This window comes from Erpetoichthys calabaricus, chromosome 1 (genome assembly GCF_900747795.2).
Source record: "Erpetoichthys calabaricus chromosome 1, fErpCal1.3, whole genome shotgun sequence".
NCBI classification, from domain to species: Eukaryota; Metazoa; Chordata; class Cladistia; order Polypteriformes; family Polypteridae; genus Erpetoichthys; species Erpetoichthys calabaricus.
Genome location: NC_041394.2, coordinates 185,800,352 through 185,826,798, shown reverse-complemented (window position 1 = coordinate 185,826,798; position 26,447 = coordinate 185,800,352). Strand labels below are relative to the sequence as shown.

The 26,447-nt window shown below is 40.5% G+C and overlaps 2 protein-coding genes across 2 annotated transcripts in view; one reads left to right on the top strand and one right to left on the bottom strand.

Annotated features, from left to right (window-relative positions):
• The window catches only part of LOC114658053 (bcl2-associated agonist of cell death-like), a 695,521-nt gene that overhangs the window by 84,126 nt on the left and 584,948 nt on the right, over positions 1 to 26,447 (bottom strand). The gene's annotated exons all lie outside the window — the stretch shown is intronic.
• Positions 1 to 26,447, top strand: part of LOC114658016 (neutral alpha-glucosidase AB-like) — a 204,196-nt gene that overhangs the window by 27,399 nt on the left and 150,350 nt on the right. Inside the window, exon 1 of the mRNA XM_028810054.2 lies at positions 17,671 to 17,754. Within this exon, the coding sequence (XP_028665887.1) occupies positions 17,735 to 17,754 (20 nt within the window). The 5' untranslated portion in view covers positions 17,671 to 17,734. Of the gene's footprint in view, positions 17,755 to 26,447 lie in introns of the transcript that reaches the window.

Here is a 26,447-nt window from a genome sequence, read left to right as displayed (position 1 = left end):
TTGAGCAAAGGCTGTGAATACTTAAGTACATGTGATTTCTCAGTTTTTTTATTTTTAATAAATTTGCAAAAACCTCAAGTAAACTTTTTTCACGTTGTCAATATGGGGTGTTGTGTGCAGAATTCTGAGGAAAAAAAATGAACTTAATCCATTTTGGAATAAGGCTATAACATAAAAAAAGGTGGAAAAAGTGATGCGCTGTGAATACTTTCTGGATGCACTGTAGAAACCTTTATATTTTAGTGTATTTGAAAAACTGAGCAGCACATGTTGTAAACATTTACATAGATCACTTGTTTATACCCTACATAGTTAATCCAGTCATAGCCATTTCAATAGGTTTTAGGATTATGAATGATACAGTATGTAGTGCATTTTTGGGATTGATTTCATATACAGCATAGCTTTAAGTTGGTTTTAAAGCACACAGTGTCCAAAGTATTAAGAATTTATACAAATTATCTAACTTTTTGTTATGGGCTGCATCAGACATTGACTACATCATTACATATTGTAGTGGCAATAACAAAAAACAACTTTATTTTTCTCCTCTTACTTATTCACAGTACACTTGTTTTCTGCCTGTATGCTGGCATGTTTATCTACGTAAGTGAAAGATTGTCTTGTGTGTGTGTGTGTTTTTCTTCCTGAATAATCTGTATGAATGGCAGACAGAAATAGAAAACATCGTAAAAGTTCTTCATATATTCCAATGTATATAAAGCATTTTTACAGCTGAAGATGTAATATAAAAGATCTTAATTCTGCAGTACATTGACTTAACATAAAATCCCTCTAAACTAGATTATTTATCTAATTATTCCTTCAGATAGATAATGAATGAATGACTTAAACACAACAGAGGACCTCAATGTGAAAAGCCACTCATAGTGTTTGTGTGTACAAATAACTGATTATGTGTGAAAATGAAGTGCCATTCAGTGGTTCAGATATAGATGTCTCACATTTGTACTTTAACATTAGTTAAGGTTCTGATTTAATTTACATTTTTGTAAACACTGGAACTATAATTAAAGTTTCTGGTATCATTTTTAAGGAATTGTTTCTGTATTTGTTAATGCATTGACTTTACTTGTAAATCAGTAAATACCCAAGATCTTGCTTAGTAAAAAGTTTCACAAAAATAGAGCAAAATGAGTTTGAGACAATTACCGAAAGTTTTATTAGGAAAGAATAAAGACAGTAAACATCACCATGATGAGCAGTTCCTGAAAATGAGTAAATTAAATGAAAGAAAAGAAAAGTACAAATTTTTGTTCTATTATTGTATTATCAACTTTTTTGGTTCTTCACTAATCATTTTGCTTACCTCTTTAACAGTTTAACTTTTTTATTTCATTATTCAATTTGATATATATTGTACTACATTTTGTGTACAACTAAAAATAAGATCTTGGTTAGGCACAGCGTTGGCTCGATTTGTAATGTGAGTTTAACATTTTAAGTAATCTGAAGCATTAAACAACTTCCTTTAAAAAATAATTGACTGCTTTTACACTTTTGTTAGAATTGATTATGACATCATATACCTTATTTTAGCATGGTGATTGCTAAAGGAGAAGAAAAGGTAATCTTTTTTGGAGAGTAAATTAGGATATATAAAGTTTTAAAATATAATGGAGTACACACAAAAAATCCTTAAGTCATCTCATCAGCTACCTGCATTGTCAAATTATTGCATCCATAAACAGCACACTAAATTAAAAAAAGATCACTGCTTTTATTCTAAAATTGTATACACAATCTTTTAAAATTTTGCAGGTAACATTTAGATGCACAGATGCTGTCATAGCCACTGCATTAGTTAATAAATACGGCCGATGTGAATTATTTTGATGAAAGCTATTTTATAACTAAGGTACAAATTGAATTAAACATCAGCAGGCTGTCGCTGAACTTAAACATGTTTGGCTTTACTACAAACTATTACATTTCAAAATTATTTCACAACTCTGCTTGCTAAAGTTTGATTTGTGGCTTTCCTGTTTGCTGTAAATGTAGAGCTTGAACTTTCACTCCGTGTTTAGACTTTTTATTTCTTTTTTGTTCAACACATGCAAATGATATGCACAATGGCCAACTTCATGACTTTAAATTGTCCTAATATGAGAAGATATGCAAATTATATGTCAGAGCCATATGATGGACTGCTTTGTCATCCATCTTTGGTTACTGTATTTTACCAACATATTTTCTGGCAATTGACAAATATGGTGCACAAAATGAAGGGAGGTATGATAAGCCACACTCATCATTAGCCCTGTGTTGTTATAGAAACATTATTATGCACCACCTGTTAACTTGTATAGAATTGATAACCAATAAAAACTTTAATCATTCATATCAATTTACTTCTACTAGTACAGGTAGAAAATACAAAATAAGGATACTAAATTGATTTTTTTCATATGCTTGTAAAATTAAAAGCTTCTGAAAATGAGATGATGAAAATACTAAAAATAATTAATTTTGTAATGCTATACCTGGCAGAATTTGTGAAATATTGGCCATTGTTTTAGAAAATATAAGTACTGTAATAATGAAGAAAGCTTTCCTTTTAATTAGGGAGAGTGCTCAGGTGAAACAATTTATTATCACATAATTGTGTGTGCCCCTTTTAAATCATAATGATAATTGAAATCATTCAAATTGGCCTGATCAAAAGTTCACATACCCTTGAATGTTGGGGCTGATAATATACACAAATGTTGGCACATCCAGGTTTAAATTAAGGGAGAGTGTCCACACCTGTAGCTTCTTTGATTGTAGTGTTTGTTTATAAATAGTCAATTTAAGTTCATGCAGTGCTACACTGACTTTGCTTGATAGTGACCCATGGGGGAAAGCAAAAGAACTGTCAAATGCTTGTGAGAAAAGGTCTGCGAATTGTATAAATCAAGGAAAGGATAGAAAAAGATATCCAGTGATCTGAAAATGCCTGTCAGTTGTGTTCAAACTCTGATAAAGTGGAAAGGGGTTCTGTTGTTACCAGGCCATAGTCAGGTAAACCAACCAAGATTTTAGCTACAATTGCCTGGATCATTTTGTTGAGCTGCCAAGAAAATCCACAAGCCACTTTAGTTAAAATACATATGTCTATGCAAACAACTGGTGTTACTGTTTCAAGATGCACTATAAGGAGGTACTTGAACAAAAATGGGCTGCCCGGTCAAGTTGTAAGAAAAAAGCCTTTACTATGCCATGGCCAGAAAACAGCCCACTTACAATATGCCAAACAGCATCTAGACAAGCCTCAAAACTTTTGGAACAAAGTCCTTTGGAGTGATGAGACCAAAATTGAAATTTATACTCACAACCATAAACACAAGAGCCATGACAAAAAGTACACCTTTCCTGCTCTGAAGCATGGAGGTGGATCTCTGATGTTCTGGGAGTGTGTGAGCTATAGTGCTACAGATAACTTTATGAAAATTGATGGCAAGATGAAAGCATCATGTTATGGAAAATAGTGGAGAACAACTTGCATTCATGAGTTTGGAAGGTGCGCATAGGACGCATTTGGATCTTCCAACATGACAATGATCCAGAACACAAAGCCAAGTTGACCCTTCAGTTACTGCAGCAGAAAAGAAAAGAAGTTGCTGGAGTGGCCATCACAGTCACCTGGAGTCAATATCATTGAGCCACTTTGGGGAGATCTCAAAGGTGCATTTCATGCAAGACAACCCAAGAATTTATGGGACTTAGAGTCTTTTTGCCAAGAAGAATGGGCAGCTCTGCCACCTGAGAAATAAGGGTCCCATCCATAACTATCTCAAAAGACTGCATGCCATCATTGATACTAAATGGTGTATTGCACATTAGAAAGATCTAAGAGTATGCAAACATTTCAACAGGGACCATCTCATTATTTTCCTTATTACTGTACTATGTTTTGTTTAATGGTTCTGACTATTCTGTGATGCCTTATAGTTTAATTTGGATTTCATTAAAAGTAAAGGAAATGCGTTTTGCCTGATCAGTCATCTTTTCTTTAAAATATGGTACATAACTTACACATTTTGCCAGGATATGTAAAATTAAGAGCACAACTGTAGGGTATATAGCTAAGTTAATAATGTTTTAGTAAGTAGTCAATTGCTGATATTTCCAAATCTGAAAGTGACAATACAATGCAAATGTGTGAATAAATGCAGTAGCATACTGATACCATATTTGCATGAAGTAATTATTCATTTTGTAATGTTGTACATGTTAGGAATTGCCTTTTTATAGGAGCCAAAGTCTGTTTTTTCAGTAAATCATCTGATCATAACTTCCATCCATCCATCCATCCATTGTCTCCCGCTTATCCGAGGTCGGGTCGCGGGGGGGCAGCAGCTTGAGCAGAGATGCCCAGACTTCCCTCTCCCCGGCCACTTCTTCTAGCTCTTCCGGGAGAATCCCAAGGCGTTCCCAGGCCAGTCGAGAGACATAGTCCCTCCAGCGTGTCCTGGGTCTTCCCCGGGGCCTCCTCCCGGTTGGACGTGCCCGGAACACCTCACCAGGGAGGCGTCCAGGAGGCATCCTGATCAGATGCCCGAGCCACCTCATCTGACTCCTCTTGATGCGGAGGAGCAGCGGCTCTACTCTGAGCCCCTCCCGGATGACTGAGCTTCTCACCCTATCTTTAAGGGAAAGCCCAGACACCCTGCGGAGGAAACTCATTTCAGCCGCTTGTATTCGCGATCTCGTTCTTTCGGTCACTACCCATAGCTCATGACCATAGGTGAGGGTAGGAACATAGATCGACTGGTAAATTGAGAGCTTCGCCTTGCGGCTCAGCTCCTTTTTGACCACGACAGACCGATGCAACGCCCGCATTACTGCGGATGCCGCACCGATCCGCCTGTCGATCTCACGCTCCATTCTTCCCTCACTCGTGAACAAGACCCCGAGATACTTGAACTCCTCCACTTGGGGCAGGATCTCGCTACCAACCCTGAGAGGGCACTCCACCCTTTTCCGGTTGAGGACCATGGTCTCGGATTTGGAGGTGCTGATTCTCATCCCAGCCGCTTCACACTCGGCTGCGAACCGATCCAGAGAGAGCTGAAGATCACGGCCTGAGGAAGCAAACAGGACAACATCATCTGCAAAAAGCAGTGACCCAATCCTGAGCCCACCAAACCGGACCCCCTCAACACCCTGGCTGCGCCTAGAAATTCTGTCCATAAAAGTTATGAACAGAATCGGTGACAAAGGGCAGCCCTGGCGGAGTCCAACTCTCACTGGAAACGGGTTCGACTTACTGCCGGCAATGCGGACCAAGCTCTGGCACTGATCGTACAGGGACCGAACAGCCCTTATCAGGGGGGCCGGTACCCCATACTCTCGGAGTACCCCCCACAGGATTCCCCGAGGGACACGGTCGAATGCCTTTTCTAAGTCCACAAAACACATGTAGACTGGTTGGGCAAACTCCCATGCACCCTCCAGGACCCTGCTAAGGGTATAGAGCTGGTCCACTGTTCCGCGACCAGGACGAAAACCACACTGTTCCTCTTGAATCCGAGGCTCGACTATCCGACGGACCCTCCTCTCCAGGACCCCTGAATAGACTTTTCCAGGGAGGCTGAGGAGTGTGATCCCTCTGTAGTTGGAACATACCCTCCGATCCCCCTTCTTAAAGAGGGGGACCACCACCCCGGTCTGCCAATCCAGAGGCACTGTCCCTGATGTCCATGCGATGTTGCAGAGGCGTGTCAGCCAAGACAGTCCTACAACATCCAGAGCCTTGAGGAACTCCGGGCGTATCTCATCCACCCCCGGGGCCCTGCCACCAAGGAGTTTTTTGACCACCTCGGTGACCTCAGTCCCAGAGATGGGGGAGCCCACCCCTGAGTCCCCAGGCTCTGCTTCCTCATTGGAAGGCATGTTAATGAGATTGAGGAGGTCTTCGAAGTATTCCCCCCACCGACCCACAACGTCCCGAGTCGAGGTCAGCAGCGCACCATCCCCACCATATACAGTGTTGACACTGCACTGCTTCCCCTTCCTGAGACGCCGGATGGTGGACCAGAATCTCCTCGAAGCCGTCCGAAAGTCATTCTCCATGGCCTCCCCAAACTCCTCCCACACCCGAGTTTTTGCCTCAGCAACCACCAAAGCCGCATTCCGCTTGGCCTGCCGGTACCTATCAGCTGCCTCCGGGGCCCCACAGGACAAAAGGGTCCTGTAGGACTCCTTCTTCAGCTTGACGGCATCCTTCACCGCCGGTGTCCACCAGCGGGTTCGGGGATTGCCGCCATGACAGGCACCGACCACCTTACGGCCACAGCTCCGGTCAGCTGCCTCAACAATAGAGGCACGGAACATGGCCCATTCGGACTCAATGTCCCCCACCTCCCTCGGGATGTGGTCGAAGTTCTGCCGGAGGTGGGAGTTGAAGCTACTTTTGACAGGGGGCTCTGCCAGACGTTCCCAGCAGACCCTCACAACACGTTTGGGCCTACCACGCCTGACCGGCATCCTCCCCCACCATCGAAGCCAACTCACCACCAGGTGGTGATCAGTTGACAGCTCCGCCCCTCTCTTCACCCGAGTGTCCAAGACATGTGGCCGCAAGTCCGACGACACGACCACAAAGTCGATCATCGAACTGAGGCCTAGGGTGTCCTGGTGCCAAGTGCACATATGAACACCCCTATGCTTGAACATGGTGTTCGTTATGGACAATCCGTGACGAGCACAGAAGTCCAATAACAAAACACCGCTCGGGTTCAGATCAGGGGGGCCATTCCTCCCAATCACGCCCTTCCAGGTCTCACTGTCATTGCCCACGTGAGCATTGAAGTCTCCCAGCAGAACGAGGGAGTCCCCAGAAGGTATGCCCTCTAGCACCCCCTCCAGGGACTCCAAAAAGGGTGGGTACTCCGAACTGCTGTTCGGTGCATACGCACAAACAACAGTTAGGACCTGTCCCCCCACCCGAAGGCGAAGGGAGGCTACCCTCTCGTCCACCGGGGTAAACCCCAATGTACAGGCTCCAAGTTGGGGGGCAATAAGTATACCCACACCCGCTCGGCGCCTCTCACCGGGGGGCAACTCCAGAGTGGTAGAGAGTCCAGCCCCTCTCAAGGAGATTGGTTCCAGAGTCCAAGCTGTGCGTCGAGGTGAGCCCGACTATATCTAGCCGGAACCTCTCAACTTCGCGCACTAGCTCAGGCTCCTTCCCCTTCAGAGAAGTGACATTCCACGTCCCAAGAGCCAGTTTCTGTAGCCGAGGATCGGACCACCAAGGTCCCCGCCTTCGGCCACCACCCAACTCACACTGCACCCGACCTCCTTGGCCCCTCCCATGATCATAACTTAGTCTGCTGTATTATGTTACTCTCTACATTATTTATACTGTAAGTAGCTCCCTAAAACTATTTATAAATTGCCCCATCTTAAATCTAATTGTGTAACAGTTTTTCAACCCAGTGTTTGACAATTTCTGGTACCTGATAATTGCTATTTTCTCAAGACATTTGTTTCAATGACAGTGAAACCGTATGTAATTTATGTGAATGCTCCATGTCTAAGCAAGTTATAATCTAGTTACCTTTCCTTGTATTAACTCTCTTTCTTTTAGTAGTTTGGTGATTTCCTGGAACAAATTGCTCAGCTAAGTTACAGCCAACACTTTAATGCCTTTTAAGATCAACCAGATAAAATGTTGTGTTACCTGTCAACTGAGCACAGTCAGGTGGACTGAATCTCCTCTTATTTATAATTTTTAAATAGTGTCTTGAAGAGTTTAAATACAGTGATGTTTATTAGGGAAAACTTTACAATAAAAATCATATCAAATTAAGGTTTTTCTGAATTTCTGTGACTTATGCTCACTTTCCAGAAGTACTTTGCTCATTAAATACAATCAAATAAAAAATGTATTGTAAGAAAGGCAAGTTCTATTAAAATGTTTGATTTCGATTGCCAAAAAAAATACTTTGAAAGAGGATAATATATATTAAGAGGATAATATATATTATATACTATATGTACTACGCATGTGCGTGTATGTCTGTGTATTTATATATATATATATATATATATATATATATATATATATATATATATATATATATATATATATAATTATTTATTTATATATAAAGTGCATCCGGAAAGTATTCACAGCGCATCACTTTTTCCCCGTTTTGTTATGTTACAGCCTTATTCCAAAATGGATTAAATTCTTTTTTTTCCTCAGAATTCTACACACAACACCCCATAATGACAATGTGAAAAAAGTTTACTTGAGGTTTTTGCAAATTTATTAAAAATAAAAAAAATGAGAAATCACATGTACATAAGTATTCACAGCCTTTGCCCAATACTTTGTTGAGGCTGTAATTGCTGCCAAAGGTGCATCAAGTCTTTTTGATATGATGCCACAAGCTTGGCACACCTATCCTTGGCCAGTTTTGACCATGCCTCTTTGCAGCACCTCTCAAGGTCCATCAGGTTGGATGGGAAGCGTCGGTGCACAGCCATTTTAAGATCTCTCCAGAGATGTTCAATCGGATTCAAGTCTGGGCTCTGGCTGGGCCACTCAAGGACATTCACAGAGTTGTCTTGAAGCCACTCCTTTGATATCTTGGCTGTGTGCTTAGGGTCGTTGTCCTGCTGACAGATGAACCGTCGCCCCAGTCTGACATCTGGGACCACTGGCTTGTAGATGCTGTGCAAATGTCAAGTTGGTACATTACCATATTAAAAAAAAAAAAATTTCATTTATATATATATATATAATTAATTATATATATATATATATATACAGAGCATCCGGAAAGTATTCACAGCGCATCACTTTTTCCACCTTTTGTTATGTTACAGCCTTATTCCAAAATGGATTAAATTAATTTTTTTCCTCAGAATTCTGCACACAACACCCCATAATGACAATGTGAAAAATGTTTACTTGAGATTTTTGCAAATTTATTAAAAATAAAAAAACTGAGAAATCACATGTACATAAGTATTCACAGCCTTTCCTCAATATTTTGTCGATGCACCTTTGGCAGCAATTACAGCCTCAAGTCTTTTTGAATATGATGCCACAAGCTTGGCACACCTATCCTTGCCCATTCCTCTTTGCAGCACCTCTCAAGCTCCATCAGGTTGGATGGGAAGCGTTGGTGCACAGCCATTTTAAGATCTCTCCAGAGATGTTCAATTGGATTCAAGTCTGGGCTCTGGCTGGGCCACGCAAGGACATTCACAGAAGCTGCTGGAGAAAAGGCTTGCATGCAGAATCTACAGTCCTTAATGTCAGTGCTTGCCATTATATACAGTATATGTGTACAGTATATATAGAGCAAAAGTAGTTGCTCTGTAATTTTTACTAACATGTAAGGGTATTGGTGAGTTTTGGCATTATCATTATTTTGCTACCCTACATCTCCAGGAGATGGCATTCAGGCCCATGTCCTTTGTGTGTATGTGTGTGTGTGTGTGTGTGTGTTCCTTCCACCTACAGTACTTGCATATTCCTCCTAACACTCTAAAAAGAATGCATGTTGCACTGATTGGTTACTCTAAAGTATCACATATACAGTGGTGTGAAAAACTATTTGCCCCCTTCCTGATTTCTTATTCTTTTGCATGTTTGTCACACAAAATGTTTCTGATCATCAAACACATTTAACCATTAGTCAAATATAACACAAGTAAACACAAAATGCAGTTTTTAAATGATGGTTTTTATTATTTAGGGAGAAAAAAAATCCAAACCTACATGGCCCTGTGTAAAAAAGTAATTGCCCCCTTGTTAAAAAATAACCTAACTGTGGTGTATCACACCCGAGTTCAATTTCCGTAGCCACCCCCAGGCCTGATTACTGCCACACCTGTTTCAATCAAGAAATCACTTAAATAGGAGCTGCCTGACACAGAGAAGTAGACCAAAAGCACCTCAAAAGCTAGACATCATGCCAAGATCCAAAGAAATTCAGGAACAAATGAGAACAGAAGTAATTGAGATCTATCAGTCTGGTAAAGGTTATAAAGCCATTTCTAAAGCTTTGGGACTCCAGCGAACCACGGTGAGAGCCATTATCCACAAATGGCAAAAACATGGAACAGTGGTGAACCTTCCCAGGAGTGGCCGGCCGACCAAAATTACCCCAAGAGCGCAGAGACAACTCATCCGAGAGGTCACAAAAGACCCCAGGACAACGTCTAAAGAACTGCAGGCCTCACTTGCCTCAATTAAGGTCAGTGTTCACGACTCCACCATAAGAAAGAGACTGGGCAAAAACGGCCTGCATGGCAGATTTCCAAGACGCAAACCACTGTTAAGCAAAAAGAACATTAGGGCTCGTCTCAATTTTGCTAAGAAACATCTCAATGATTGCCAAGACTTTTGGGAAAATACCTTGTGGACTGATGAGTCAAAAGTTGAATTTTTTGGAAGGCAAATGTCCCGTTACATCTGGCGTAAAAGGAACACAGCATTTCAGAAAAAGAACATCATACCAACAGTAAAATATGGTGGTGGTAGTGTGATGGTCTGGGGTTGTTTTGCTGCTTCAGGACCTGGAAGGCTTGCTGTGATAGATGGAACCATGAATTCTACTGTCTACCAAAAAATCCTGAAGGAGAATGTCCGGCCATCTGTTCGTCAACTCAAGCTGAAGCGATCTTGGGTGCTGCAACAGGACAATGACCCAAAACACACCAGCAAATCCACCTCTGAATGGCTGAAGAAAAACAAAATGAAGACTTTGGAGTGGCCTAGTCAAAGTCCTGACCTGAATCCAATTGAGATGCTATGGCATGACCTTAAAAAGGTGGTTCATGCTAGAAAACCCTCAAATAAAGCTGAATTACAACAATTTTGCAAAGATGAGTGGGCCAAAATTCCTCCAGAGCGCTGTAAAAGACTCATTGCAAGTTATCGCAAACGCTTGATTGCAGTTATTGCTGCTAAGGGTGGCCCAACCAGTTATTAGGTTCAGGGGGCAATTACTTTTTCACACAGGGCCATGTAGGTTTGGATTTTTTTTTTCTCCCTAAATAATTAAAACCACCATTTACAAACTGCATTTTGTGTTTACTTGTGTTATATTTGATTAATGGTTAAATGTGTTTGATGATCAGAAACATTTTGTGTGACAAACATGCAAAAGAATAAGAAATCAGGAAGGGGGCAAATAGTTTTTCACACCACTGTATGTATGTGTCTTTGGAGGTGGACTGGTGCCTTAAGATGTTCAGATAGGATCCAGCTCCCCAAATCCTTAATACTGAGTTAAGCAGATCCAGGATATAGATTAATTGAATAGTGAAACTATTATTATTCTGAAGGAACAGTATGTCAAGAGTGTTTTGGAGGTGAAAAGAGTGTCAGACAGAGTAATGATTATATGAAGCTGGAAATTGGAGGTGTGATGATGAATGTTGTTAGTGCATTTGCCCAGCAAGATGGGTGTGCAATGGATGAGAAAGAAGATTTTTGGAGTGAGTTGGATGAAGTGATGAACAGTGTACCCAAGGGACAGAAAGTGATGATTGGAGCGGATTTCAATGGACATGTTGGTGAAGAGAACAGAGGAGACGAGGAGGTGATGGGTAGATATGGTGTCAAAGAGAGGAATGAAGAAGGTCAGAAGATATTGGATTTTGCCAAAAGGATGGACATGGCTGTGGTGAATACGTATTTTAAGAAGAGGGAGGAACATAGGGTTATGTACAAGAGTGGAGGAAGATGTACACAGGTAGATTACATCCTATGCAGAAGAGTCAATCTGAAGGAGATTGAAGACTGCAAAGTGGTGGCAGGGGAAAGTGTAGTTAAGCAGCATAGGATGGTGGTCTGTAGGATGACCTTGGAGATCAAGAAGAGGAAGAGACTGAGGACAGAACCAAGGATCAAATAGTGGAAGTTGAAAAAGGAAGACTGCAAGGTTGAGTGTAGGGAGGTGAGACAGGCACTGGGTAGTAGTGAAGAATTACCGGACGGTTGGGAAACTACAGCAGATGTAGTAAGGGAGACAGCAAGAAGGGTGCTTGGCATGACATCTGGACAGAGGAAGAAGGAAAAGGAAACCTGGTGGTGGAATGAGGAAGTGCAGGGAGAGTATACAGAAGAAGAGGATGGCAAAGAAGAAGTGGGATAGTCAGAGAGATGCAGAAAGTAGAGAAGGGTACTAGGAGATAAGGCGCAAGGTGAAGAAAAGGTGTATGATGAGTTGTATGATAGGTTGGACACTAAGGAGAGAGAAAAGGACCTGTACCGATTGGCTAAACAGCGGGACCAAACTGGGAAAGATGTGGAGCAGGTTGGGGTCATAAAGGATAAAGATGGAAACGTACTCACAAGCGTGGAGAGTGTGTTGAGCAGATGGAAAGAGTACTTTGAGAGGCTGATGAATGAAGAGAACAAGAGAGAGAAGAAGCTGGATGTTGTGGAGATAGTAAATTAGTAAGTGCAACAGATTAGCAAGGAGGAAGTAAGGACAGCTATGAAGAGGATGAAGAATGGAAAAGCCTTTGGTCCAGATGACATACCTGTGGAAGCATGGAAGTGTTTAGGAAAGATGGCAGTCGAGTTTTTAACAAGATTGTTTAAGGGGATCTTGGAAAGTGAGAGAATGCCTGAGGAGTGGAGAAGAAATATACTGGTGCCGATATTTAAGAATAAAGGGGATGTGCAGAACTGTAGTAACTACAGGGGGATAAAATTGATGAGCCACAGCATGAAGTTATGGGAAAGAGTAGTGAAAGCTAGGTTAAGAAGTGAGGTGATGATTAGTGAACAGAAGTATGGTTTCATGCCAAGAAAGAGCACCACAGATTTTGCTCCGAGGGTGCTGATGGAGAAGTATAGAGAAGGCTAGAAGGAGTTGCATTGCGTCTTTGTGGACCTGGAGACCATATGACAGGGTGCCTCGAAAGGAGTTGTGGTATTGTATGAGGAAGTTGGGAGTGGCAGAGAAGTATGTAAGAGTTGTACAGGATATGTATGAGGAAGTGTGACCGTGGTGAAGTCTGCAGTAGGAGTGACGGATGCATTCAAGGTGGAGGTGGGATTACATCAGGGATCACCTCTGAGCCCTTTCTTATTTGCAATGGTGATGGACAGGTTGACAGATGAGATTGGACAGGAGTCCCCATGGACTATGATGTTTGCTGATGACATTGTGATCTGTAGCGATAGTAGGGAGCAGGTTGAGGAGACCCTGGAGAGGTGGAGATATGCTCTAGAGAGGAGAGGAATGAAGGTCAGTAGGAACAAGACAGAATACATGTGTGTAAATGAGAGGGAGGTCAGTGGAATTGTGAGGATGCAAAGAGTAGAGTTGGTGAAGGTGAATGAGTTTAAATACTTGGGATCAACAGTACAGAGTAATGGGGATTGTGGAAGAGAGGTGAAAAAGAGAGTGCAGGCAGGGTGGAATGGGTGGAGAAGGTTTCAGGAGTAATTTGTGACAGACAGGTATCAGCGGGTATGAAAGGGAAGGTCTAGCAGTGAGACCAGCTATGTTATATGGGTTGGAGACGGTGGCACTGACCAGAAAACAGGATACAGAGCAGGAGGTAGCAGAGTTAAAGATGCTAAGATTTGCAATGGGTGTGACAAGGATGGATAGGATTAGAAATGAGTACATTGGAAGGTCAGCTGAAGTTGGATGGTTGGGAGACAAAGTCAGAGAGGCGAGATGGCATTAGTTTGGACATGTGCATAGGAGAGATGCTGGATATATTGGGAGAAGGATGCTAAGGATAGAGCTGCCAGGCAAGAGAAAACGAGGAAGGCCTAAGAGAAAGTTTATGGATGTGGTGAGAGAGGACATGCAGGTGATGGGTGTAACAGAAAAATGTGCAGAGGACAGAAAGATATGGAAGAAGGTGATCCGCTGTGACGACCCCTAACGGGAGCAGACCAAAAAAAGTACAATAGTGAAACTATAAGGGTATACTTTCCTTATCTATAAGCTAAAAGGTTAAACAGTATATTTAAAAGTAAATTCTTGGGTGATCAATAAGATAGAGTTCTAGATTTCAATTTGTTTTAATTAGTCCTTTTGTGGAGATTTAAGTGTTTTATTGCCACATCTGCATGTTCTTACGATGAGAGGAGACTCTAAGTTGGAAATGAATATGCCGCACAGTTGATTTGGTTTGTGCTTTGCATCCAGTTCTGCCAAGAACCTTCCAGATATCATGGGCTGAAGTCAGATTATAGGGGTTCAGGGATAGATGGAGCTCCTGTTGCATTAATTAGCTAACAAGATAATATTACATAAAGTGTCCTCTATAATGTTTGGGACAAAGACACATTTTTACTTGATTTACCCCTCTACTCCACAGCTTAAAATACAAATCAAGCAATTTAGATGTGATTAAAGTGCACATTGCAGCCTTTCATTTAACAGTATTTACATCATTTTCTGTCACACCATGTAGAAACAACACTTTTTGTACATGCTCCCCTGATTTCAGGGCACCATAATGTTTGAGACATGGCAATGTATATTAAAGGCATATTAAATGTATGCAAATGCAATGTGCACTTTAATCACATCTAAATTGCTTGATTTGTATTTTAAACTGTGGAGCAGAGGGGTAAATCAAGGAAAAATGTGTCTTTGTTCCAGACATGAAGACCACTGTATATACACATGTAAACATGGACAAATTTGTTGTTACCTGTCCACAAAAAAGGAAGAATTCACAATTGTCTCTTAAATAGCTTGAAACTGACCATAGTAATGTGACACTCATAATGGTTTATTCCGAATTGAACAAAGATCGGACTTTGTTTTAGAGTTTTGATTCAACAGAATATTTTAAATTATAGCCCAAATGAAAATGGCATGGACACAAATGATGGGACTCTTAACCTAATATTCCTAATATTTTGTTGCACAATCTTTAGAGGCAGTCACTGTAAACAAATGATTCCTGTAACTCTCAACAAGACTTGTCAACAGGTAGTTTGGAGCACTCTTCTTGAGCAAACTACTCCAGCTGAGTCAGATTTTAAGGTGCCTTCTCCAAACTTCTTGTTTGAATTCTTTCCATAGATGTTTAATCGGATTCAAATTGGGGCTCACATAAGACCACTTCAGAATAGTCCCATGTTTTATTCTTAGCCATTTTTGGATGATTTTAGCATCGTATTTTGGGTCATTATCCTGTTGGAGGATCCATGACCTGCGATTTAGACAGAGCTTTCTGGCACTGGGCAGTATGTTTTGCTAAAGACTAACTTCTCGAAATTTAATTTTTCCCTGCACAGACTCCATTCACCCCTTGCCAGACACAGCATAGAGGTTCCAAAACATAACCGATAGTCCTCCGTGTTTCATAGTAGGTATACTGTTGTTTTCTTGGAAAGATTCATTTTTTTTGTCTGTGGGCATAGTATTAATGTGACTTGCCAGTCTTGTCTCATGTCCAAAGGATATTGTCCTAGAAGCTTGTGGCTTGTCAATATGCATTTTAGCAAATTCCAGTCTGGCTTTTATATATTTTTCTTTCAGCAGTGGAGTCCTCCTGAGTCTTCTTCATTAAGACCATTGTCACTCAAAAAGGAGGGATGGTGTGATCAAACACTTTTGGACCTTGACCTTGGAGTTCAGCTTGTATTTCTTTGGAAGATGTTCTTAGCTTTTTGTGTATCATTCTCACTATCCGCCACATACTTTTTTTGTTTTGTTTTTGTTAAATACTCCAAAAGTGCTGTATGGAAAAAATGATTCAGGGGTTTCTGTTGACACATTTCCATTGCCTAATCAATGTGCAGAAACAATAAAAAGGCAAATAAAATGTTTGCCTGTATTGTAAAAACTGTTGAATATACTGTAAATCGAGGGATGCTTAGACTATATACTGCACTAGTTAGACCACACTTGGGGTATTGTGTGCAGTTGTGATCATCACATTAACAAAAAAGACATAGCAACACTTAAAAAATGTGTAGAGGAGAGCAACCAAGCACATTCCAGAACTTAAGGACATGTTGTACTCTGACAGACTCAGAGGATTAAATCTGCTTAGTCTTGAGTAGAGAAGAATGTGTGTGGACCTAATTCCAGATATTCAAAATGCTCAAAGGCATTGATACAGCAGAATTCTTTCATCTTAAGGGTAAACCTTATACTTGAGTAGAAATTAAGGGAAAATGCAATACACCACTGAGACATGTAGTGGAAGCACCTTGGCAACTTTTAAGTATGTGGATGGCATTATCTAAAGAACTGAGCTTGATGGGGTGAATGGTTTCTTCTCATTTTTCAAATTTATGTTCTTTCTGTGCTTATAAGAATTACTAAAGAATGCTTTGAAATAACCAGATTTTTTTTGGTTGGGCATCTGTTGACTGACTATGAGAAAACCCCAACATATATGTTGTTCAGTGTGTCTAATTATGCAAGATATTGATCTTTTGGGGTTTCCCCCTTATCTGTGGTCCTATAGACCCAAAAAACTCTCTGTGGGCCATGTTTGGATCATATTTTGTGCAGGAAATGTCACCCTAATGATATAGAGGGGGGTAAATGTTAACATTATTCAAAGTTATTGTCTGTTTTTACCTGCATTTTTATTACTCTTTAATATTGTTTTTTGTATCAGTATGCTGCTGCTGGAGTATGTGAATTTCCCCTTGGGATTAATAAAGTATCTATCTATAGTAAACCAAAAAGCATTTTCAGCAAAAATAATCATAAGGTCATAGGTTTTTTGTGCCACGTTAACTGTCCCCATGGGTTCTTCCCAATGGGATATGTGGGGTCAAATTTACACACTTTCATAAAACAATGAGGATCAGTAATAGAGGCACGTGGAGTGTTGTTTTATGTTAGTTCAATGGTGCTGAACACAGACATGATAACATTTCTTATAGTTCGTTCTTTACCTTTGATTGAAGCCCTAACCCACTAAGAGCCACTCCCAGAAGGTTTAAAAATGACTAATTTCCAACATAAGCGTACGGGGTATTGTTTTAAATTATGTCAAGGTCAGTGATTAAGATTATGTTTTTACCTTTTACTAGGGATCAAGCCTCAGTGGACCTCTATTAGAGGGTAAAAATGACATATACCTATTACAATCGAGGATATTTAAATTTTAAACATTAAAACTGAAGCGCAGATTTAATATTTCAAATATCTGAGTCAACTATTCTTGTTTATTATATACTTCTACTTCATGACGTAGATCATTACATTTCTTATGAACAGCCCGAAGTAGTGCGGTTTACGCTAAATCGGACTTTGGGTTATTTTTCTATAGCGTTCTTCAAGGAGGACCGGCTCGCAATGCGGATCAGTTTCCATAAAACTCTGCGTTTGTACATATTTTTAACCTCTTGTTGTTGTTTAACCTCGTAATGTTTGTATTTCCTTGTTGTAACACAAAGATTACCCGTAATCTAATCTAATTTTGAGATTCAACAAATGCATCACATCCTGAGGTGCAGTGGATTAAAATATTTTATTATACGTGTTTGGCGCGGTATTTTTAGCGAATATAGACTGGCTGTAATTTAAATAATGATTTGATTCTGTACGTTGGTTGTGGAAACAACATTATCGAAATTAAGACTTAATTAATGAATAATCTGTCTATATTTTCTGAGGTATGAGTAGCCTCGTGGCACAACTAGTCCTTTATATTGGGGTGGATACAGAATCGATTCAACCAATCACTTGAGGCTGACGTGTCCGGACGAGAAGCGAAACACGGGGAGGGGGGCAAAGGTCAGAACTGATCCAAGATGGCGGCGGTCACGGAGAGGTAGGATGAGTGGAGAGGTTGTATTTGTAAAATGCTAAGCTGTATTTGAGGCAACTGAAAAACTAAGTTGTACTCTATACTTGTGTCGACGGGCTTAAAGCTATTGCCACGTGTTGTTAGCGGCTTCGTAGCTTATTTTCTTTTTATTTGTCAGAATGTTCTTACTCGAAGAGGCGCGCTTATTTATGTTAGGATGTCAAACCTTTCCGTCGGAAGAATGGTTCCTTTTCGTAGTGGCAACGATGCAAGAAGTACAACCTGATGGTTTTGCGTGATTTTTAAATTTGTAGATAATAGTATGTTGTGCAGGCGTGGTGTCAAGGCGGGTGCATTTCTGTTGCATGCTGCAAAATAAAACTTTCATTTTTGGAGCACCTGCAAACCGGAGACGGATAGATGTAGTTTATTCCGGATGCGTGGGTCTGCGCCGTAATTGTGTCCTCTTATACTTCGCAGTGCTGGTCGAGATATCAACCGACGCGACTTGTCTTTTTTGTATTTGTCACATTCAGTGTTGCGAGTACGACTCTTTCAAGGGATTTTATTTTTGTTTCAAATACGTAGTTATTCAACATCAGGGGTGATGTGATTTATTTCTTAGTACTTGTAATGACGCGACTTCTTAGTAATGGTAATTTCAAATACGCAATGGGGAATCGCCTTGAAAATAGTCTACTGCAATGTGCCTTTTCTCATCCTTTTAATTTTTACATTAAATCCTATTTATGTAAGTGTGGACTCTGCCGCCAAAACGGATAGGTGCATGCTTTATTCATCATTTTCATCGTTAAGTATCTAATTAGCTGATTTTGAATTCACGGTGTGCACGCTGTAATTGGAGCGTTACCTATGTGGGTTTGGATGCATACAGAGCTCAAATCTGCTCAGTCTACTTAAGGTTTGCGGGGGGCAAGACCTGTCTCGGCGGCACTGGCCGAAAGCCCTGCCCAAAGAAAACGCTTTCTTCCGGGCCAGTTTGGATTCGTCAGCTAGCCTAACTTCCACTCTTCTCGTGCTCTAGGAGGAAAACTGAATGCGTACATTGTTTTTACAAATAAAGCCAGTTGCAAGTCATTGCATCATTAAGGGTGAACTGCAATAAACCAAACTAATAATAGTAAATGTTTGGTCTCTTGGTGCAGACTGTTTAAACATTAATTGACCGATTCCCTAAAGTGGCATTTGGGTGCAGTTTATACCGTTTTAAATTGAGTCCTATGTTTTTTTTCATGGGTGAATTTCAGTAAGCGTTTAAATATACAGTACAGTATTACCACTGTACTTATAAGGTGAAATGCATCTTAAACGTTTATTTTAATAAGCATTGTTGTTGCTGTCATACCTTTGCTTTATAATATATTAAACTGGTTGCATTTTACGATATTAAGTGAGTTCTGTACATGGTACTGTTGGTGTGATAAGCTGTTTTTACTGGCTTACAGTATTTGAAATGAATTTCCTGCCTGAGATGCTTTTCTCATACAGGCAATGTATGCCTCTGGTTGGTTCTAAGTTTTCATAATAGTTATTCAGTCCATTCAGGGTCAATTCCTACATTGATTCTGTCATAACTAAAAGAATGTGGTTATAGTAATAATAGAATGTTTTCTGGTATTTAAAAAGTCTCTGTGGATTGAACCTCTTACACACAGCTATTCATACTAGTAAGTTGAATTCACTGCTTTTGGATGACTTTTCCTCCAGTCCATATACTATGTTACTTAACTTTAAAGTCTGCCTTCTTTCTTGTTTTGGGGTGTTTTCACTTAAGTGATCTTTTTATTTGGCCCCTGCTTCAGTTTTTAATATAACCTTCTCCTCCTTATGTTCATATTAAGAAATACCCAGCGGAAAGTGTGTTATCCATACATTATCATACCAGTTTAATCTAGGTGAGGATTGTTATTGTTGATATACAGCCTTACAGCATCTGCCATAAGACATTAACTAGCACTGGATGGGGTGTCAAGTAATTGACAGATATTCACCTCTGCTTGCTAAGGGGTCATTTTGTAGTTTCCTGTTTATGTGGACATTTTTCAATTGTGGGAAGGAAAGCTGAAGAGCTTCCATGCTTTTCAGGTGTTTGTCAGGCTGCTGCTTCACCTTCATAAAATGTGGCAAAGTGGTGTTTAATACAAAAGAACTGATTCAACCCTTTCGAACCTAAATAAGGAAGGGGTCCGCAAAATCGTTTTATTTTTAAAAATATGTCCACTTCTGCAATGAGAATAAGGTACTGAAGTATCTTCTTAGTTCAAAAATGTATTTATAACATCTTGATTAATTACAGGTTAAAGTTTCAAAGATAAAGAAAATATAAATTTGCAGACTCTTGGGTTATTAAAAGCATTGATATATGTACACATTTTTCACTGTTTAGAAACATGAAACACAATTTTGTGCATTTAATTAGGTTATTTTTAATGTTACAATATGGTGGAAAATATACATGGTTTCATTCAGTAAAAAAAATTTGGTTGAAGCAAGGAATGATCTATTAAGAAATTGGTTGGTTTAAATATTGGCAACCATACGTTCCCCCTAAACTGAGCCATCTTCTTTATTCAGTATAAATTTTCATTAAAAAAAAAAAAGTAACAAAACACCTTAATTCTACCATTCTTTAAATCATTGTTTTTACAATACTTTCTCTAACACAAGAGTACATGATGCAAAAACAAAATACAGTGCTCCCGTTAGGGGGCACTACAGCATATCATCTTCTTCCATATATTCCTGTTCTCTGTATTGTGCCAGTTACACCCACCACCTGCATGTCCCCTCTCACCACATCCATAAACCTGCTTACGCATTCCTCTTTTCCTGTTACCTAGCAGCTCCATCCTTAACATTCTTTTCCCAATATACCCAGCATCTCTCCTCTGCACATGTCCAAACCAATCCACTCTGACTTTGTCTCCCAACCGTCCAAACTGAGCTGACCCTCTAATGTAGTCATTTCTAATTCTGTCCATACTAGTCACACCCAATACAAACCTTAACATCTTTAACTCTCATCTGTATGGAATGAAAAAAAGCTTTTTTTTTTTTTTTTTTAAATGTTAAGGAAGGCTTTCAAGTGTTAAGTGTTCCATCAACCCTAGTTTGGTTGCACTCTCACAAACTTAACTGTTCACATATTTTGTGTACCTTTTTAATGTCCTGCTGCCATGTTTTGATTTAAATGTAGTAAATAAAAAATTTGACAAGCCTACACATAAATCCCAATTGTCAATATTGAATTTCAGTTTGTAGAATTACCTCAAACTAAATTTTCTTTGCCTTTTCTGAGATTAAAGATGTTTTCTTTCATCCTTTAAGATAACATAGTTAAAGATTATACAATTTGATAGATATATGCAGGTTAGTGTAAACTCCATGTAAAATTGCTATGTTTTCAAAATACATCTAATAGTAATATGTAGTATTAGATATTGTTGTCTACCAAGCCCAGTGAAGTTCTTATATTTTTATCGGGACAACCGCAGCATGTCACCATTCTTAAGAGGCAAAAATGGGTCCTACCACAGAATCCTGAGTACTGTATGCAGACTTGTGCAGGTTTTATTCTATTTAAATGGTATGAATTCAATCAACTAAGAATAGTGCCTAATAATCCAATTAAATCTGAAGTCTGTATAATACAATCACTATGGTGAATAAGTATAAAAAGCTGTGCTTAAATCATTAAAGTATACCGATAATAGCATTTCCTGTAATAGAGTAATTTGGAATGTCCCCTATAGCACAGGTTTAAGTAGTTTGTTACCAGATTGTAATTCAGAGTGATATTTTATAGAGTGAAAAAATTCCTTTGCTTTAAATTTTGTTTTTCTATAACTAGGGGGCTTTGCTCGCCAACCCCTGTGTTTAGTTAATCAAATATACAATTTAACATTTTTTTTTTCCTTTGGAATTGTTTCAATTTCATTATTTGCACTTTTACTTTAAAGCTTCATTAGAAACAATATTTTTTGGAGACACATTGTGACAATGCAACGTATAACTGCCCGTGAGTGAATATTGTTTCTGTTTCTCTAATAAATAATCCGACTTCTTCTAATGTTTGTCCCTGTGATTTATTGATTGTCATAGCAAAAGCTATTCTAATGGTAAACTGTAAACATTTTAATACGAATGACATATCACAATCTCCTTTGGTGTGTAATGTTATTCGCGGAATATATACCTTTCTTTTTGCCTGTTAAAATTTGCATCGCTTCTCCATGATCATCAATATACACCTGACCGAATTGTGTATTCTTTGAAATTTTAACTTATCGTTGCTTTAACTGTAACAGGACCTCAGATTCTCATAGTGTATGGTCCATTATTGTGTAAATCCACGTTTTGTGCGTTGAATGATGCGAATGCGAAAAGACTTTGTTGTCTACTCTTTGCCTTTTATTTCTAACCTCGATTTGTCCTGCTGTTTTTTCGAATTACACCTGGTTCTGATGATTAATCACCTTTTGTTTGCGGTAATGCAATCTTTTTTTTTTTTTTGATACTGTAGCGACTGACATGATAGTGTCACAAAAGTTTTACTTGAACAATCGCTGACTTCCTAACCCCAAACACAACTTTCTAGCACCCTCTCCAACACACCCCCTAACCGCATCAATCAGTACCCCGCTATCAGTCTTCCGTGCTGTACACCGCCCTCCCTCAGTCGGACCAAACAGTCACTTAAAACCAAAAAGCCCTCAACCTGGCTGGGACGCTACAATACTTTCGAATTCCACTGCTTTCATAATCTATCTGCCTTTTTTTCTCTCCAACGCCTTTGGGTCTCTATTCTCCGTATTGTCCTTGTACGCTTTATATGTGCTGAGAGCACATGATCTGTGTGTAGTATGTGCTGTTACACCACTGAGTGTTTTTTGATGGGTGTGCTCTTATATATCATCATTTGTAAGTAGGGCGTGTCTTGCAAGAATCTCATGTTCCATGTCCCCGCGAGACGGTCCTGGGACAATCTCTTGGCACCAAGTCTCATGTTTATGGTCCCCGTGAGACGCTTCATGGCAAGTCACTTTTGTCTCGCGGGTCTTTTAAATGTCTTCCGAGAACTTCTGAGAAGATCACGTATCCTCACCTTGCTTTTGCTTTCCAGGATTTTTTTTTTTTTTATAATGTTTCCTGCAAGAAAACCAAATAAAGATGAACTGGTTGCAGTTCTGCATTTTTTCTCAGTATTGGGAGAACAGCATGGCTTTGACGAGAATAATCAGTGGGGGCAAGGCATTGTAATGCTTCTGTTTGTGAAGGTACAAAATAATTTAAAATGGGACCAACTAAATTGAAATCTTTTGCAAATTTTGTATGAAATGCTTTTTATGCTGCGGTGGGCTGGCACCCTGCCCGAGGTTTGTTTCCTGTCTCACGCCCTGTGTTGGCTGGGATTGGCTCCAGCAGACTGTGGTATAGTGGGTCCCCAGCTCCCATCAAAGGCCCGTTTTAAAATAATCACCGCACTCGCGGCTTGGAAAGGGGTGTGGTGGCTGAAGTGGTTCTCAAGGCAATTCGCGGTGTGGGCGTTTCTCACCTAAGTGCACAGGTGAGAGACCGCCCGCATCCGTGATTGTTCCTGGGGCTGCTAATTTGCTACAGCTGCCATGCCCTCTTGATATATAGAAGAGTGAGTTGGCTAGGAGAGGGGAGAAAAATGAAAAAGGAAAGAGAAAGAAAGACGGAGGTTGCTGGAGAGCATGAAGCAGGGTGGTGAGAGAACCGGTGTGAGCGAGCGAGAGAGAGAACGAGCGAGTGCGTGCAGGCTAACAGGCAGGCAGCTGGACGGTGAGCCCCAAGAAGGGTGTTTGGCCAACACTCGGGTGGGGGGCAGAAGGATGCGGTCGCTCCTGCTGAGCATTGTGGCAAGGAGCTGGAGTGACCAGTTGAAGGACGACAGGCCGCGTAAGGCCGTGAAGGCAGCGGGAGGCTTGGTGGGTGAAGTCCTTGATGTGAGCGTCCTGGTCGTAAAGGAAACCAAGTCTCAGTCTGGGATGAGTGCACAACCGAAGCCAGGGATCGGGAGGCCTCCTGACCAGTTGAGCGCAGAAAAGGTCAGCTGCTGAGAGGGCAACTTTCCTGTTGCGGAGCCCAAACGGGAGAAGCAGGAGAGATGCCAGGGTAAAAGAAGCACCGGGCTCTGAATTGTTTTTAAAGTACTGCTTCCAGCTTTGTGCTTTAACCTCGATTTTTAAAGGATTGTTTTTTTTTTCTATTTACCGTATTTTTTGCACCATAAGACGCACCTGACCATTAGACGCACCTAGGTTTAGAGGATGAAAACAAGAAAAAAAATATTCTGAACCAAATGGTGCACTAATATGTTTAATAAAATATAGCAGAATAATATTTCAACCATGTAAATTCAACAGCGTTATTAAGAAACATCATCACTGTCATTAACAAATAAGGAGAGACTTTAAGTTTCAAGCACTCTTCTAGTTTTATGGAAACCCCAAGAACTCCTCATCGCTAGTGTCAGAATTTATTAAGCTCAGTTGCTCACAATCACTTTGCAGCATCACGTACCTATCATCATGCGACATAACCTGTCCAAAGCCACCAGGGGACAAAGCACGTTTGGACCAATGCTCCCTGAACTTATATCGCCAGTCTAGTCCCATCTATATTTGTAATGCCACAAAGCCCTTCATCTCATGTTTTGTTGTGGGTTTCCAGTTTGAAAAATGAGAATGCTGTGCAAGCACAGCCCTCGATTCAAAAAATTGCTCTGCATACCTGTTTGTCTCGTTTGACAGTAGCTGAAAGGCAGCTTCAGGAAAGAACAGCCTGAAGTAGTCCAGCGGCTGGTAATCTGTGGAGTCCAGAGTCCGACTCAGTGATAATGCGCAAAACAATCTCTGCTTTTTTTTTTTTCTGCACTCGCTTCGCTCCCTCATGAGATGTAGATGCCATCTTGCTTTTGTTTACATTTCGCAACTCACGCACACGCAAGGATTAGATGCCGAGTCAATGAGTCTAACATTCCTCCAAGCACAGAGGGAATGCCTGTAACGTAACAGTGAGTTTTATCGCCCTCTACCCCTGGATGTCTACTTTTGTCAGGTAATACACATCATGGTCTGTGACGCAATATTCGCTCCATAAGACGCACAGACATTTCCAACCTTCTTTTGGGGAAAAAAAAATGCGTCTTATGGTGCGAAAAATACGGTATTTTTACCTCCACGTTTTATTTAATGGATTATTTATTTAATGAGGAATTTTTTGGAAGCACTGCATTTATTTAATTTGGACATTGGTTTTGTTTTGTTGGATTTTAAATAAAAGCACTTGACACTTTTGCACCATCCCCTCGCTATGTTGTTGCATCACTGCTTAGCTCATCGGTAACATTACCGACGACGTCATGTTAAGGGCTCCCGGACAGAAGACGGGAGCATGCAGCAAACCCGCATCGTCACACAGACCCCCGTGACCCCTGTAGTTAGGATATAGCGGGTTGGATAATGGATGGAAGGATGCTTTTTATGCAGGATTTTAATGGACTTGGATACATTTTAAAAATGTTTTTGTCGGTTTACTCATAGTTAAACCAGAACCCAGGGCTAAATGTAATAAATTATGGGTCTTAGAACTGTTGAGAAAGAATATCAAGTTTAAATACTTTTTGTAGGGCTGGGTCAAGTCAAGTTGGGGAGCATGCACTGGTACAGTGCATTGCCACACCCACTACACGATGAAACAACTCTGGATCCTGGTTGGCAACCCCCCAGGCAGACACTTGGTCCAATCCCACCCTCCAGAAATGACCCTCTATCTGCTGCAGCCAGGTGTTACGTGGGCGACCCCTTGGCCTGGCCCAGCCACTCGGGTCCCCAACAATGAGGATCTTATGAGCTGGATCACCCTCTGGGGAAACACGCCACATGACCGTAGTGCAATAACTGATGCTCCCTCACAATGCAGGTAATTTGCCTCCATTTGGCACTCCATGAGCAGCTGTTCATTCAACACAAAGTCAAACCAACGGTACCCAAGGATTTTCCAGAGAGACACAGTACTAAAGGAGTCCAGTCATCATCTCAGGACACTGGATAGTGTCCATGTCTCGCAACCATTTAGCAAGACAGGAAACACCAGGACTCTAAAGACTTGGACCTTCGTCTTTTTGCATAAATATTGGGAGCGCCACACACCCCTTTCCAGCGACCTCATGACCCCCAATGCTCTCCTAATCCATCTACTGACTTCATAGGAAGAGTCGCCAGAGACATGAATGTCACTGCCAAGGTAAGTAAACCTCTCAACAAGGTCGACACTCTCTCTGCAAACAGACACATTGCTAATGGCGTGTTATGCGAATTAATATGAATAATGTTGCATCCGTGCCACAATGTTTTCCGAAATGTACCATACAGGTCATAAAATAAATAATTCCAAATATCATATACTGTATACCTATGTCTCTGTTTTACATAGACCATAATGTGCATACTAATTCAGTGTGAGCAGGAACACTCGATAAAACTGAATTAAAAAAAAAAAAAAGTGACAGATACGAAGAAGGGCAGATTCACCAGCGTTTGTGTGTCAGCTTTTATTCGTCCAGATCAGAGAATGTCGCTGCATCTTTGAACGGTTTCATAAGAGACCACAGTTGTTTCTTTTTGTTGATTTGGCCATTCATCATATTGCTGCAACACTAAATTTCAGCA